At 44.5% G+C, this 12,412-nt stretch overlaps 1 protein-coding gene and 1 pseudogene across 1 annotated transcript in view; one reads left to right on the top strand and one right to left on the bottom strand.

Moving 5' to 3' along the window:
- The window catches only part of KIF15 (kinesin family member 15), a 51,628-nt gene extending 42,106 nt beyond the window's left edge, over nucleotides 1-9,522 (top strand). Inside the window, exons 28-35 of the mRNA XM_055136561.1 lie at nucleotides 576-674; nucleotides 961-1,125; nucleotides 3,015-3,124; nucleotides 6,434-6,506; nucleotides 7,367-7,404; nucleotides 8,167-8,332; nucleotides 8,565-8,696; nucleotides 9,386-9,522. Of these exons, the coding sequence (XP_054992536.1) occupies nucleotides 576-674; nucleotides 961-1,125; nucleotides 3,015-3,124; nucleotides 6,434-6,506; nucleotides 7,367-7,404; nucleotides 8,167-8,332; nucleotides 8,565-8,696; nucleotides 9,386-9,448 (846 nt within the window). The 3' untranslated portion in view covers nucleotides 9,449-9,522. The remainder of the gene's footprint in view (nucleotides 1-575; nucleotides 675-960; nucleotides 1,126-3,014; nucleotides 3,125-6,433; nucleotides 6,507-7,366; nucleotides 7,405-8,166; nucleotides 8,333-8,564; nucleotides 8,697-9,385) is intronic.
- Nucleotides 9,523-10,613: 1,091 nt separating this feature from the next.
- LOC101551771 (targeting protein for Xklp2-like) lies at nucleotides 10,614-12,254 on the bottom strand (annotated as a pseudogene).
- Between the last annotated feature and the right edge of the window lie 158 nt (nucleotides 12,255-12,412).

Consider the following 12,412-nt stretch of genomic DNA (forward strand, 5'->3'; position numbering starts at 1 on the left):
TCCCATATGGTCCCCCCTGCACCACCAGGAGATTCCTGAGAGCATGAGCCAGGAGTAACCCCTGTGCATTGCCGGGTGTGACCTAAAAAGAAAAAAAAATTGACACAGTGCCCAGAGAGATAGTGCAGCGGGTAAGGCGCTTGCCTTGCACATGCCTGGCCCAGCTTTGATCCCCAGTACCCCATATGGACACAGAGCCAGGAGTAAGCCCTGAATATCTCTGGTGTGGCCCCGAAACCAAAATAAACAAACTTAAATTTGCCATGGTTGGGCCAGAGACAGAGCCCCAGATCGGAAAGCATGCTTTTCACACAGGAAAATCCCAAGTCCATCCCCAGGATACACTGCCAGGAGCGACTCCAGAGCACAGAGCAAGTAGCTTCTGAGTAGTGGGTGTGACCCCCAAATCCACAAAACAAAAATTGCACGGTTTTGTTTTAATATCTTGGTCCTTTTTAAGTTAATAGTCTGTTTCTGGAAAGTAAATATCTCATGGGAGCTTGCTTGTTCTGATTGAGTCATGTGCTGCATTTCCTTTTCTAACTTGCTTCCGTGTCTCTGTTCAATTTTCCCAGCTAAGCCAAAAAGACAAGGAAGTAGAACAGAAAAAGAATGAATATAACTCCAAAATGAGGCAACTAGAATATGTAATGGATTCTGCTGAGTATCCCCAGGTATTTTCCACTCTTTTAGGTAAAGCACATTTCAGAGAAATGGTTTTGTGAGTGACAAACATTTGAAAATTACTGAAGTCTACTGAAAAATGCTTTTCACGAATATCTTTTCTGCTTTTCACTTGATAAAAGATGTATCTACCATCCTCCGTTTGACTTGGTCAAGAATTAGAATAATAAGCTAAGTACCCTGAGTAATTTCTATGTGCTTAGCATAACTATTAAAAGTGAAATGTTTATGACATGACTTAATGGATATTTGGAGAAAATTTGATTTTTATTTTAGAGCCCTAAAACACCACCTCATTTTCAAGCACATTTGGCAAAACTGCTTGAAACACAAGAACAAGAGATAGAAGATGGAAGAGCTTCTATGATTTCATTGCAACACCTCGTAACAAAGCTAAATGAAGAGAGAGAAGTGAAAAATGCTGAAATCCTCAGAATAAAGGTAATTTTTCCATAAATAAAATGGGGCAGGCAGTGGGTGGGGCTTCCAGCAGTGGTGGGGGCCACGCCAGATGAGTGTGGGCCTGGCGGTGCAGCTGGACTGTTGGGCCATCCCAGCAATGCAGTGCTGAGGCCCACCAAGGCCAGGCCTGGCAGATGTTGGAGCCATGCAGGGCTGGGTCTCAAACCTGGGACCTGCGCCTGCGAAGTTTCTTGCCTCCCCTGGGAGCCACCTCCCTGGCCCTAGACTGAAATTTCTGAATAAGCAGTATTTTCATGTTTATTGAGAATACAGAATTGAAAAAGCACAAAATCCCATAGGTAAGGTGGGAAAAGCCTTCCCCTTGCTGCTGGTTTCAGTTCCCTCATTTGCTAGCCCGGAGTCCATGTCTGCCATGATCTCCAGAGCATTTCGGTGCATGTGGATCCAAGTCTATAAGCGTTTGCTCCCTGTACCATTTGTTTTTCACACACAGGAGTCAGGTCATGCAGGCAGGACCAGTTTCCACTTCATCAGCAGAGGGCTGAGCCCACCTCCTTGGCCTCACCTCACAGTGCTGCCCTGCAGTTCTAAAGCATGTTAGGCCATTGTACTTTTTAGTTTGTATTTCTCATGTTAGGCGTGGAAATCTTGGTTTTCTAAAAAAAATTTCTATGAATTCTTCACCCATTTTTCTATTTACTAAATGGATGACCTTTTTTTAAAAAGAAAAAAATTGATTAGTAGGCACTCTATATGTAAAAGACTTGATTTTATCTGTTAGTGAAAAATACTTCTCCAATGGCTAGAGAGACAGTATTGGGCGTCAGGCTCTTGCCTTACCTTGATTCGATCCCTGGCACTGCATCTGATCTCCTGAGCAGTGCAGACTGGCAGCCTGGTTGGGTGGAATGATCCTCCTTAACCTGTTTCCCACATGTGTGCATGCACGCGCGCGCGCGCACACACACACACACAAAACAAACCTTTCTCAAACCAAGGTCTTTGGGATGGGTGTAGTGGGAAGTTTTTGGATTAACCCATAGTGGCGGGAGGTGGGTGAAGTTGTCCCTGAGGAGTTGGGGGGGCAGGGGGCATGGCAGGGAGGATGTGGTGTCTCACAGAGGAGTGCAGTGAGCTTGTGTGGTCATTGTTGTGCAGTTTCTGTTCCAGAACATAATTATTCATCAAAGCACAGTGACACCAGGTATTGGGCCGCAGTGGGAAAGCCATGTGTGCCAGGGATTGAATTGGGGTTGGGTACCCTAATCCCCTTACCTTCCCGCCCCTGCTCTTGGCCTTTCAATTTAAGGCAGCTCCCAGTGTGCTGCTACCTTCGGAATGTGGCTGTTATCCAAACCAGCATAACTTAGGAGAAGTTGGGTCAGGTTAAAATAAATTAATAGTAGACAAGAAGATTGTTGTGGGGGCTGGGGGGAGCAGGGAGGACACTCATTGTGGACAAACATTTTTTTCTAGACGAATTTACCCTTGGTTTTCAAGTTCAGTTAAGTATTCTGAAGAATGAGCTGTAGTATATTGTTTTGTTTTTAGTTTTTTAATGAAAATATACTAAGAATCAAATTACCAAAGTGAGACTTTGTCATTTCCCATACAGAAGAAATTGTGCAATACTGAAAAGAGACTATTAATACACTGTGGATATAAAAATGAATTAAAATTTCCTCACACAGGCACAGATCAGGCCCTCACACAGGCCAAGACTTCACACAGGCAGGCCCTCACACAGCAAGACGTCCACTTCTCTTGGAGCCACACCTCTGGTCCCTGGGTCTATGTGCAGTGTAGTGTTCTGTGCCAGGGACAAATGAACACAGACATATTTGCTTCAGTCACCTTCCTGGACTAAATGTCATTTTCTGAAAGGATGTGATTTGCTGTATCACTAGGAACAGTTGTGTGAAATGGAAAACCTCCGCCTAGAAGCTGAACAGTTGAGAGAGAAGAACTGGCTTCTGCAGGGCCAGCTGGATGATATTGAAAAGAAAGAGGACAGCAGGTGAGGGTGAGCTGGACTCTCGGCTGCCTGGAGAGGGCGTCAGTGAGGGAGGTGGAATGGGGTGACAGTTTGTATGTCCTGTGTTTCCCACTTCCCCAGGAGACTCTTTCCATGGCTTGTGAGGCCAGTCTAATGCAGTCATTGGTTTCTCCAGAATGGGAGCTTTTACAGAATAGGAGAGATCTGGGGCTGGAGAGACAGTACAGTGGACAGGCCTTGCAGTAGGCCAGCCCAGGTTTTATCCCGGGCAATCCCGTATGGTCCCCTGCTCCCTTCCCCTGCACCCATTGGGGTGTGGCCCAGGTACAAAACACAAATGGAAAAGGGATGATTTTCTATAATCCTTGGACTCCTGGGCAGGGGGTTTCCAAAGGAACATTTGTCTCTGTGTGTGTTGGGTTCAGCGAGGGCAGTTTCCTAGTGGCAGGGACAAACACATCAGACTATCTCCTCTGTCTGACATTTAAAAGTCTGATGACTGTGGGCACATAGTTTTGAATGGTTAGTGTCTCAGTTTTCTCAGAATAAAGCAAGGGGAATGGTCTCTCCTGCAGGTGCTTTATAGACTGAACCTCCTTATAACGTGCTCCTGACAGCGAGTCAGTGGAGAGTCACTCCAAGGGCAGTTGTAAATGTAGTGGGTAGAATAGGTTGGTCTGTTTTCGGTTTTTCATTTGATTGGGGGCCACACCTGGCAGTGCTCAGGGCTTCTGTTTTCAGAGATCACTCCCCGTGAGGTTTGGGGGTTTAAGAGGAACCAGAGATCAAACCTGGGTTAGTTGCATGCAAGGCAAGTACCATATCTGCTCTTACTGTTGCTCCAGCCCCTGGAATACTGGGTCTTTTTTTTTTTTTTTAATGTGGTAGAAGAGTTTATTGGAAAGGAGAAGAGAAAGGGGAAAAAAACCTTTCCCTGTGGGGAGGAACTTGGTATAGGACTAAGTTGACAGGTGGGTCTGATTCACTTTCTGAATGAGGGGTCGGAGTTATGAATTCTGTAACATGCAGCTGCTCAGAGTGACTCCAAGGGTGTCAGTATTCGCTCGAGGCCTTCCTCAGTTCCGCTTGCCAGACCAGAGATGCTGCTGTTCTGCTGTTTCCAGGTCTTAGAGAACAGCCCTCCATTTCTGCCCTCCCCATCTCTGTCTGGAAGCATTCTGTGACACACAGTCCAGTGGCCTTCCGAGGGCGGTCATTTGTGACCTGCTAGTAGTCTGCTCCTCAGCACTTCTCCCGGGGTGGGAAGCAGACATGCTGGAGTAGCTCCACCGTCTGGCGATGCCACTTCCTTTTCTAGGTTGTTTCGGTGCGGGCAGCTCAAGTCAAGGTACAGCCTATCCAGACTTGTTAAAGAAAGGCATTTGACTGGGACTGTATTTTATCAAGAACTAGAGCATGGGATAGAATCTGCTACCAGCTCATTTATAGAACCATAAATATTTTTATACTCTGATGTTCCTCATGTGAGAAGCAATGCATGACCTTTTTCATGAAAGATTACATTAATGGAAAACTACAGTCCAGAGGTTAAGTGGAGCCCACGGCCTGTTTAGTAATAATAAAATTCTATTGGACCATTGTACATCCTTCAAATAACTGGGACGAAGACTGGTGAGCTTCCAGTAGTCTATTGTGCTTCTATTTCTGTTGGGTCTTGACAGAGTTTGTTCAGCTCTGAATTAGAACACAGAAAACATTTACCCCCTTATGAGTTTAAGTGTTTTTCCCATTGAGGTCTCATTACTGTTTTTGTTAGGTTGCCAGCTTCATTAAAGGAAAGAAACTGTTCTATTTTCCTTCAGGAATTGATCTTTCCTTACTGGTGAGAGAGATTTCCTCAAGAAGCGTATAATAGGGCTGGAGTGATAGCACAGCGGGTAGTGCGTTTGCCTTGCACTCGGCCAACCCGGGTTCGATTCCCAGCATCCCATGTGGTCCCCTGAGCATCGCCAGGTGTGACCCAAAAAGCAAAAAAAAGGGAAGTGTATAATAGGTTCTCTATGGGATGTAGGGGTTAGCTGCCCACATAAATTTTTGATCTATTATTCTGTGGTGCTGAGGATTGAACCCTGGACCTCATGTGTGCAGGGCAAGTGCTCTCGCTGAGCTACATCTGTGGCCCAGAAAGTTGGTTCATTTTCCTCACCTGGTCAGTATCACTTTAATCTAGTTCACATAAAACGGCCAGAGAAATAATGCAGGGTTAAGGCGCTTGCCTTACATGTGGCCAACCTCAATTTGATGTCCCCAGCACTGTATGGTCCCCTGAGCACTGCTAGGTGTCGCCCACCCCCAAATAAAACTAATTCACACGAGACTGATTTATTACCCAGAATATAATTTTCTTAGTTGTGGGACAGGTGAGGAGGACTCCCAGTTAGTGGCCAAGAGGAATAGGGACCAGTTCCAGTAATACTTGGCTGGGGTGCTTGTTCGTGACACAGTGACATATGGGCCCAGCTAATGGTGGTGCTCTGGGAGGCCTAGTGGAGCTAGAGATAAACTAGGGGTTTTTCTCATACCCAACATGAACTCCAGTCCCTGTGAGCTATCTCTCTGACATCCAGAATATAATTTTCTTTGTACAAAGGAATGTTTATTTTTCATGAAGAGATTTTTGTCTGTTGCTTGGGAACCATCCTTCCTGGTGTCACTTGAGAAGCTGCTCATCATTAGAAAATTACCAACTATGAAACTCCGGCAGGTGCAAGGGGTATTCAGGGACTCGGGGCCGGACCAGGCTGAGGGACCCTCCTATCTCCAGAGATGACCACTGTTATCTTCACACCAGACTTCTTCTTTTTTTTTTTTTTTTTGGCTTTTTGGGTCACACCCGGTGATGCACAGGAGTTACTCCTGGTTCTGCACTCAGGAAATACTCCTGGTGGTACTCAGAGGATTATATGGTATGCTGGGAATTGAACCTGGGTCAGCAGCGTGCAAGGCAAACGCCCTCCCCGCTGTGCTATTGCTGGCCCCTATACACCAGACTTGCTTTCCTTTCCAGAAGCCCAACTTTGCTCCCATTGATCTTAGCTGGCGTTGCTCTTAACACAGTTTCTACTTATTTTCAACCAATCCTTGTTTTAAGATTCTCCAGCTTTGCTCATCTCACTTTTGTATGGGAAGAATCCTGAATTCTGGACATTTTATTTATCTTTCTGTATCAATTCACATCAACTGTGCTGATTTGATGGAATGAGTTAGCTTTTTCTTTTCCACAACTTGGCATCGCTGTGTATACTAGGTATGATATTGATACTTGAACACAGTTGATAGTACTTCTCATCTTTCCTTCCTGATCTGCAGTGAACAGAATCATCCAGCTTATCATCAGCTGAAGAATGAACTAGAAGAAGTTATGAAAGAAAAACTTGCTAAAGTATGATGTTTTTAAGTATAACTTTATTCTTCATCCAAGTATGTAGATTATATTTAACATTTATGGCTATGTATTTTTAAAATTTTATTTGTTTTTTGCTTTTTGTGTCACACCCAATACTCGTGTTATTCCTGGCTGTGCACTCAGGAGTTACTTCTGTGGTGCTCAGGGGACCATATGGGATGCTTGGGATCGAACCCAGGTCGGCTGTGTGCAAGACAAACATCTTCCCCACTGTACTATCACTCTGACCCTGGCTATGTATTTTAGAAGTTATTTAGACATCTTTTTTCGGTATTTCCATTTGGCAAGCCACGTGTATTTTGACATAGTGGACAGTGACACTCATAACTGATAAACAGCTTATGCTCAGCATCTCCACACAAAACTGCCTATTTGGAAGCAAGTGTGAAATGACTTGAAGCCATTCACATTGACTTGGGGCTGGGGGGCTGAGGAGATGGGGTAGGGTACACCTGGGATTGTAGAAAGGATATTGGTTTAATTGATTTTATTACCATGAGGGCTGAAGCGATAGCACAGCGGGTAGGGCATTTGCCTTGCACGCGGCTGACCTGGTTTCGATTCTTCTGTCCCTCTCAGAGAGCCTGGCAACCTACTGAGAGTATCCTGCCCACTGGCAGACCCTGGCAAGCTACCCGTGGCATATTCGATATGCCAAAAACAGTAACAAGTCTCACAATGGAGACATTACTGGTGCCCACTCGAGCAAATCGATGAGTAATGGGACGACAGTGCTACCATGAGGAAGAATAGTTATTTTCAATCTTTTAAAAAAATCTTTTTAAACTAATATTTAAGAACTAAAATCAACCTTAATTTTTTTATTATTATTATAGGATAAGTTGATTGAAGAAATGCTGAAAGTGAAAGCAGAGTAAGTATCCTGTTTTGTAATTAAAGTTCTCGATGATCTTTATTTAATTCTCCTCTAAGGAAAGTTAAATCCACATGGTAAGCAACTTCTATAGTACTATGTGCATATAATACATGCTGACAAAATTATTTTCCTAAATACCATATTAAATTTGGGGGTTATTGCTTAAAGGGTTTTGTACTTAAAATGATGCTCAGGGTTACTCCTGGCTCTGCACTCAGGAATTACTCCCAGTGGTGCTCGGGCAACCATATGGTATGCTGGGGATCAAACTTGGGTCGGCCACATGCAAAGCAAACGCCCTCCTTGCTGTACTATAATGCTGGCCCCTTGGGCTCAACCTTGGGTCTCCTTATGCCTATACTTTTTGTTTGTTTGTTTTGGGGGCCACACTGGCAGTGCTCAGCGCTTATTCCTGGCTCTGTGCTCAAGGATCACCCCTGGCAGGGTTTGGGGGATTGTGTGTGATACCAGGGATTAAAGCCAGGTTGCCAGCACTACATGGTCCCCTGAACAGTGAGTTGGGAGTAACATCTGAGCATCACTGGGTGTGGCATAGAAACAAGAAGTTTGAGAATTTTGTCAAGATGGAAGTCTTAAATGAAGCAACTCAAATGGGCATTATTATTTGTTCTTTCTATTTTCCCATGCAGTCAGTAGCAGAAGATACTTTCAAATCACGATTCTGGTGGAAAATGTCTTGAGTACTGATTTATAATTATGTTAATGTGGATTTCCATAACGCCATGTATACTTTTTTAGCCTAGAAGAAGTCCAGCGTGCCCTTCTGAACAAAAATATGGACTGCTTTAGAATGAGTGAGGAAGTAGAACGAACCAGGAGTTTAGAATCTAAAACATTCCAGGAAAAGGAACAGCTGAGATCAAAGTTGGAAGAACTGTATGAAGAAAAGGAGAGAATTGTCCAGGTGCTTTTATGTGTTGTTTTTGTCCATGAGTTAACAGAACCAGACAGTTTAAGACTTTTGTGACTGGGTTTCTATGTATTGGAGACGTTCTAGCACACCTGGAGATGTGTGATCGTAAGGGCTTGAAGGTAGATTCTGTTTCTTGCGTTCTGTGCTCTTGGAAGACAGGAAATTACGTTACCGTAAGTGAAAACTAAAAGTTTTCTTATTCCCTGGGCTGATTTACCTGCAGGAGCTGGAAATGTCAAGGAAGCAGGTGGAATTTCTTGCTGAGGAAAATGGCAAGTTAGTTGGTCACCAAAACCTACAGCAGAAGATTCAGTATGTGGTACGGCTGAAGAAGGAAAATACCAGACTGACTGAGGTAAAGCAGGAGCATTAGTCTGAATAAATTCTTTCAGATTTTTTTTTTTTTGCTTTTTGGGTCACACCCAGTGATGCTCAGGGGTCACTCCTGGCTTTGCACTCAGGAACCACTCCTGGCGGTGCTTGGGGGACCATATGGGATGCCGGGGATCGAACCCAGTTCGGCCGCGTGCAAGGCAAACACCCTACCCACTGTGCTATCGCTCCGGCCCCTAAATTCTTTCAGGTTTTAAAATGATCCATTAAAATTTGATTTGATGAGAGCCTTGCTGTCATCAAGGAACTTAACTGGATTTTAAAAAATCCCAAATTTGAGGGGCCGGAGCGGTAGCACAGCGGGTAGGGCGTTTGCCTTGCACGCGGCCGACCCGGATTCTAATTCCAGCATCCCATATGGTCCCCTGAGCACCGCCAGGGGTAATTCCTGAGTGAAGAGCCAAGAGTAACCCCTGTGCATCGCCGGTTTGACCCAAAAACCAAAAAAAAAAAAAAAAAAAGTAAAAATCCCAAATTTGAGTCAGAGATACACGTCAAATTCTTGTTTAATGTTAAATAGTTTAGAAATTAAAAGCTGCTGTGACTTTGAAAGATAAGCTTAATGAATGCTACAAGTAACTCTTTGTCTCTTCCTGTAAGAATCAGACTTAATTTTTCTTTCTTTTCCTTTTTCTAAAAATCACTTATCAGGAGACAGAAAAGTTGCGTGCTGAAAATGTAATTTTAAAAGAAAAGAAAAGAAATGAGCCATAGGATCTTTATCAGCTACCTAGGTATCAGCCTGTTTGGAGAGTTTCTTTCCTTGTCAAAGGAACACTTTCTAACGCACTTACCAGCGCTGAACTGTGGGCGGTGATCCGGCTGCACAGAGGGGCCTCCTGGATGGATGTCCTGCACGCCTATACCTGCACTCCTGCCGTAGCCAGCAGTGTGTTGGATGGATGTCCTGCACGCCTATACCTGCACTCCTGCCGTAGCCAGCAGTGTGTTGGATGGATGTCCTGCACGCCTATATCTGCACTCCTGCCGTAGTCAGCAGTGTGTTGAGAGGCAGCTGCTCTATTTCAAGGCTGGAATCTGCTGTAAATTTGGGGAAAACGCTTTGCCTTTCGGATTAAAAGCCTCTATGTAGCTAAGGTTTAGAGTGGATGTTGGCCAGGAATTTTATCCTTAGATAGCATTGTGATCACCTTTGAGCCTTAGATTAAAAGCTCTAATTATGCTTCCTTCCAGAACTTGCAGTGAGGTTAACTAATTGATTGTGTAGCTTATAGGAAAATTATAGGAAAAGCAGACTTATTACTATAGCATGTTTTTGTGTTCCTACTTAGTGTTTCTACTTTGTGTTCATAAAAGTATTCTTTTTTTTTTTTTCTCTTCAAGTATGACTGAAGTTCTATCTTCCTATTTAAGTTTATTTTCTGATTAAAATAGAAAAAGGGGACAGGGTAAGGAGAAATAGAAATTACACTATTGATACAAAGACTTTAAATTCTAGTAGAAATTAAGACCCATACTAAAGGTCAACTCTGAAGGGACGCAGGATGTGGTCCTGCGTTCATTAGGTTGAAAACATGCAATGGTCCCTGAGCACAAAGCTGGGAGTCACCCTCGGAGACTCATCCGTTGTGGCAGAAGAGGAAAAAAATAATAATAAAATAAAGGTCAACTGATGGTTCAAAGCAAATAACGATGTGAGGTCTGATCAAAACAAACTAAGCAGAGTCTCGTTCACCTCAATAACGTGAGCAAACAACTCTCTAAAACTCGAGTCCAGAGTTGTCAGTAATGCTCCACTGGTCATGCAGGTAAGTGTAGAAATGAGCTCTTCACGCCCGGGGAACCTTGAAAGAAAGCTCCAGATCTGATGTGAAGAGCAGCTCCTGTTTCCAGATGGTGCCTGCAGCTCACAGCGGGTTTAGCACTGGAATCGAGTAGAGAACTTGGGAGACACAGGCACAGTCAGAGGCTGGTCGCTTGACTTTATCTCCACACCCTGGTACTTGCGTATTGGATTAGCTTTGTGCACCGGTGCTTTCCGTATCCTAGCCAGCTCTTCCTTCTCTTGCTCTTCCTCTTGTTGTCTGGCCTCCTCCAACTGCTGGGCTTTTTTGGCTTCGACTTCTGCCATTTTCTTCTCCAGTTCCTGCCATTCCTTAGCTCTCCTTTCAGTGGCCAGCTGAAATGGTTCCTGAACAGAAAGGTTTTTTCTCTCTTTCTTGGGAACAAAGGGCTCCTGGGAGGTGACGTTGTTTGGCCGAGCCTTGAAGCAAGTTGCTTCTTTCTGCTGTTTCTGTTCTTCTTCCAGCTGATGTTTCCAAGTCTGTGCCTTCAGAGCACCTCTTTTGTCCGTCTCCAGGGAGAAAGGCTTAATCTGGGTTGTGTTCTTCACCTTCTTCTCTGGTAGGTTAACAGTGTCAAAATGAGGTACAGGAAGTGCCTTGAACTTGGGCATCTCCTCCCCTTTTTGCAGTTCTTTAATTTTCTTCTCCTTCTGTAACTGACGTTCCTTGTCTCGAGAATCAAAAGAGAAAGGGCACATTTCCACAGTTCTTGCCTCTGTAATCTGGGGCTTAAAAGGCACCCCATAATGTGGCCCAGGTTGAGCTCTTCTTCTTCAACTTCTTTCATGGGCATTCGGATTCTGTTCTTCAATGCAAAGGCTGGTGACTTGGGAACTGTGATCGGAAGGACTTTCTTTTCAGGAACACCCACAACATCTTCCAAGATCTTGGACATGGTCTGGAATGAAACTCAAAATGTTCATCCTCTGATTTCTTCTTTGACTCTCGTTCCTGGATTCTTTTCTCAATTTCTAAATCAAAGCCAATAGGCTGGGTGGGTGGTTTCACAGGTGGTTTTTTAGGCAAGATGGGCCCACTTTCAAGAATCCTGGGATCAAGTTCTCGTGCTTTGAATTTATATTGTTGTAGTTTCTCAAGTTCCTCAGCCTCTTGATCCGCTGCACTTTTGTAGGTCACAGGCCGTGCACGATGCTTGGTTTGCAGTACGGGGGTCTGTGGGTCTCTGGAGATCTTCGCCACAGCAGGTTTAGAAGGCAACAGAACAAACCAAGAATCTATGTTTTCTGCATCTTCTTCATCATCCAAAGATGTAAAATTAATGAAGTCCGAGGGAGCATCATAGGAATAAGAGGTTTTTAGTTGCGACATTGTCTCCCACTGTCCCACAGAACAAGTTTTTGCCAGTTTTCGTTGTCACTCTTTCAAACAAGTCGACTTCGCCTCAGAACCCGGGCCCAAGGCGGCCGGGACGGCGCTGGGAGTCCGGAAGAGACGTCCAGCCGCTCGCAGGGACGTGGGGGAAGGCAGCTCCGCGCCCGCCGGGGCTCTGCGGCTCGGCCCGCAGCTCACCTCGCCTCTGACAACGAAGCGCCAGCCCGACCCCACTCCCCATAAAAGTATTCTTGTGAGCATTTTTTGTTTGTGAATATGATCATTTTTCTAAATGTAAACTTTTTTAAAAAAAACAATAAAGTGAATTACTTTGTTCATTCATCTGATTGTCATTTACATACTGATTAGCTACAGCAAGCCAGGAGCTGATCATCAGTGAACAAAGCAAACTAACCCTCTGCCCTCCAGGAACTTTGAGCTCTTCCTGCCTTTTCTGGTGAATGACATACCATAGCATGCATGTGCCACACATCACATTCCATCAGTCTTTCTGTGGGCATTGGAACTCAGCTCTTAAGTA

Source organism: Sorex araneus, chromosome 4, assembly GCF_027595985.1.
Source record: "Sorex araneus isolate mSorAra2 chromosome 4, mSorAra2.pri, whole genome shotgun sequence".
Classification (NCBI taxonomy): Eukaryota; Metazoa; Chordata; class Mammalia; order Eulipotyphla; family Soricidae; genus Sorex; species Sorex araneus.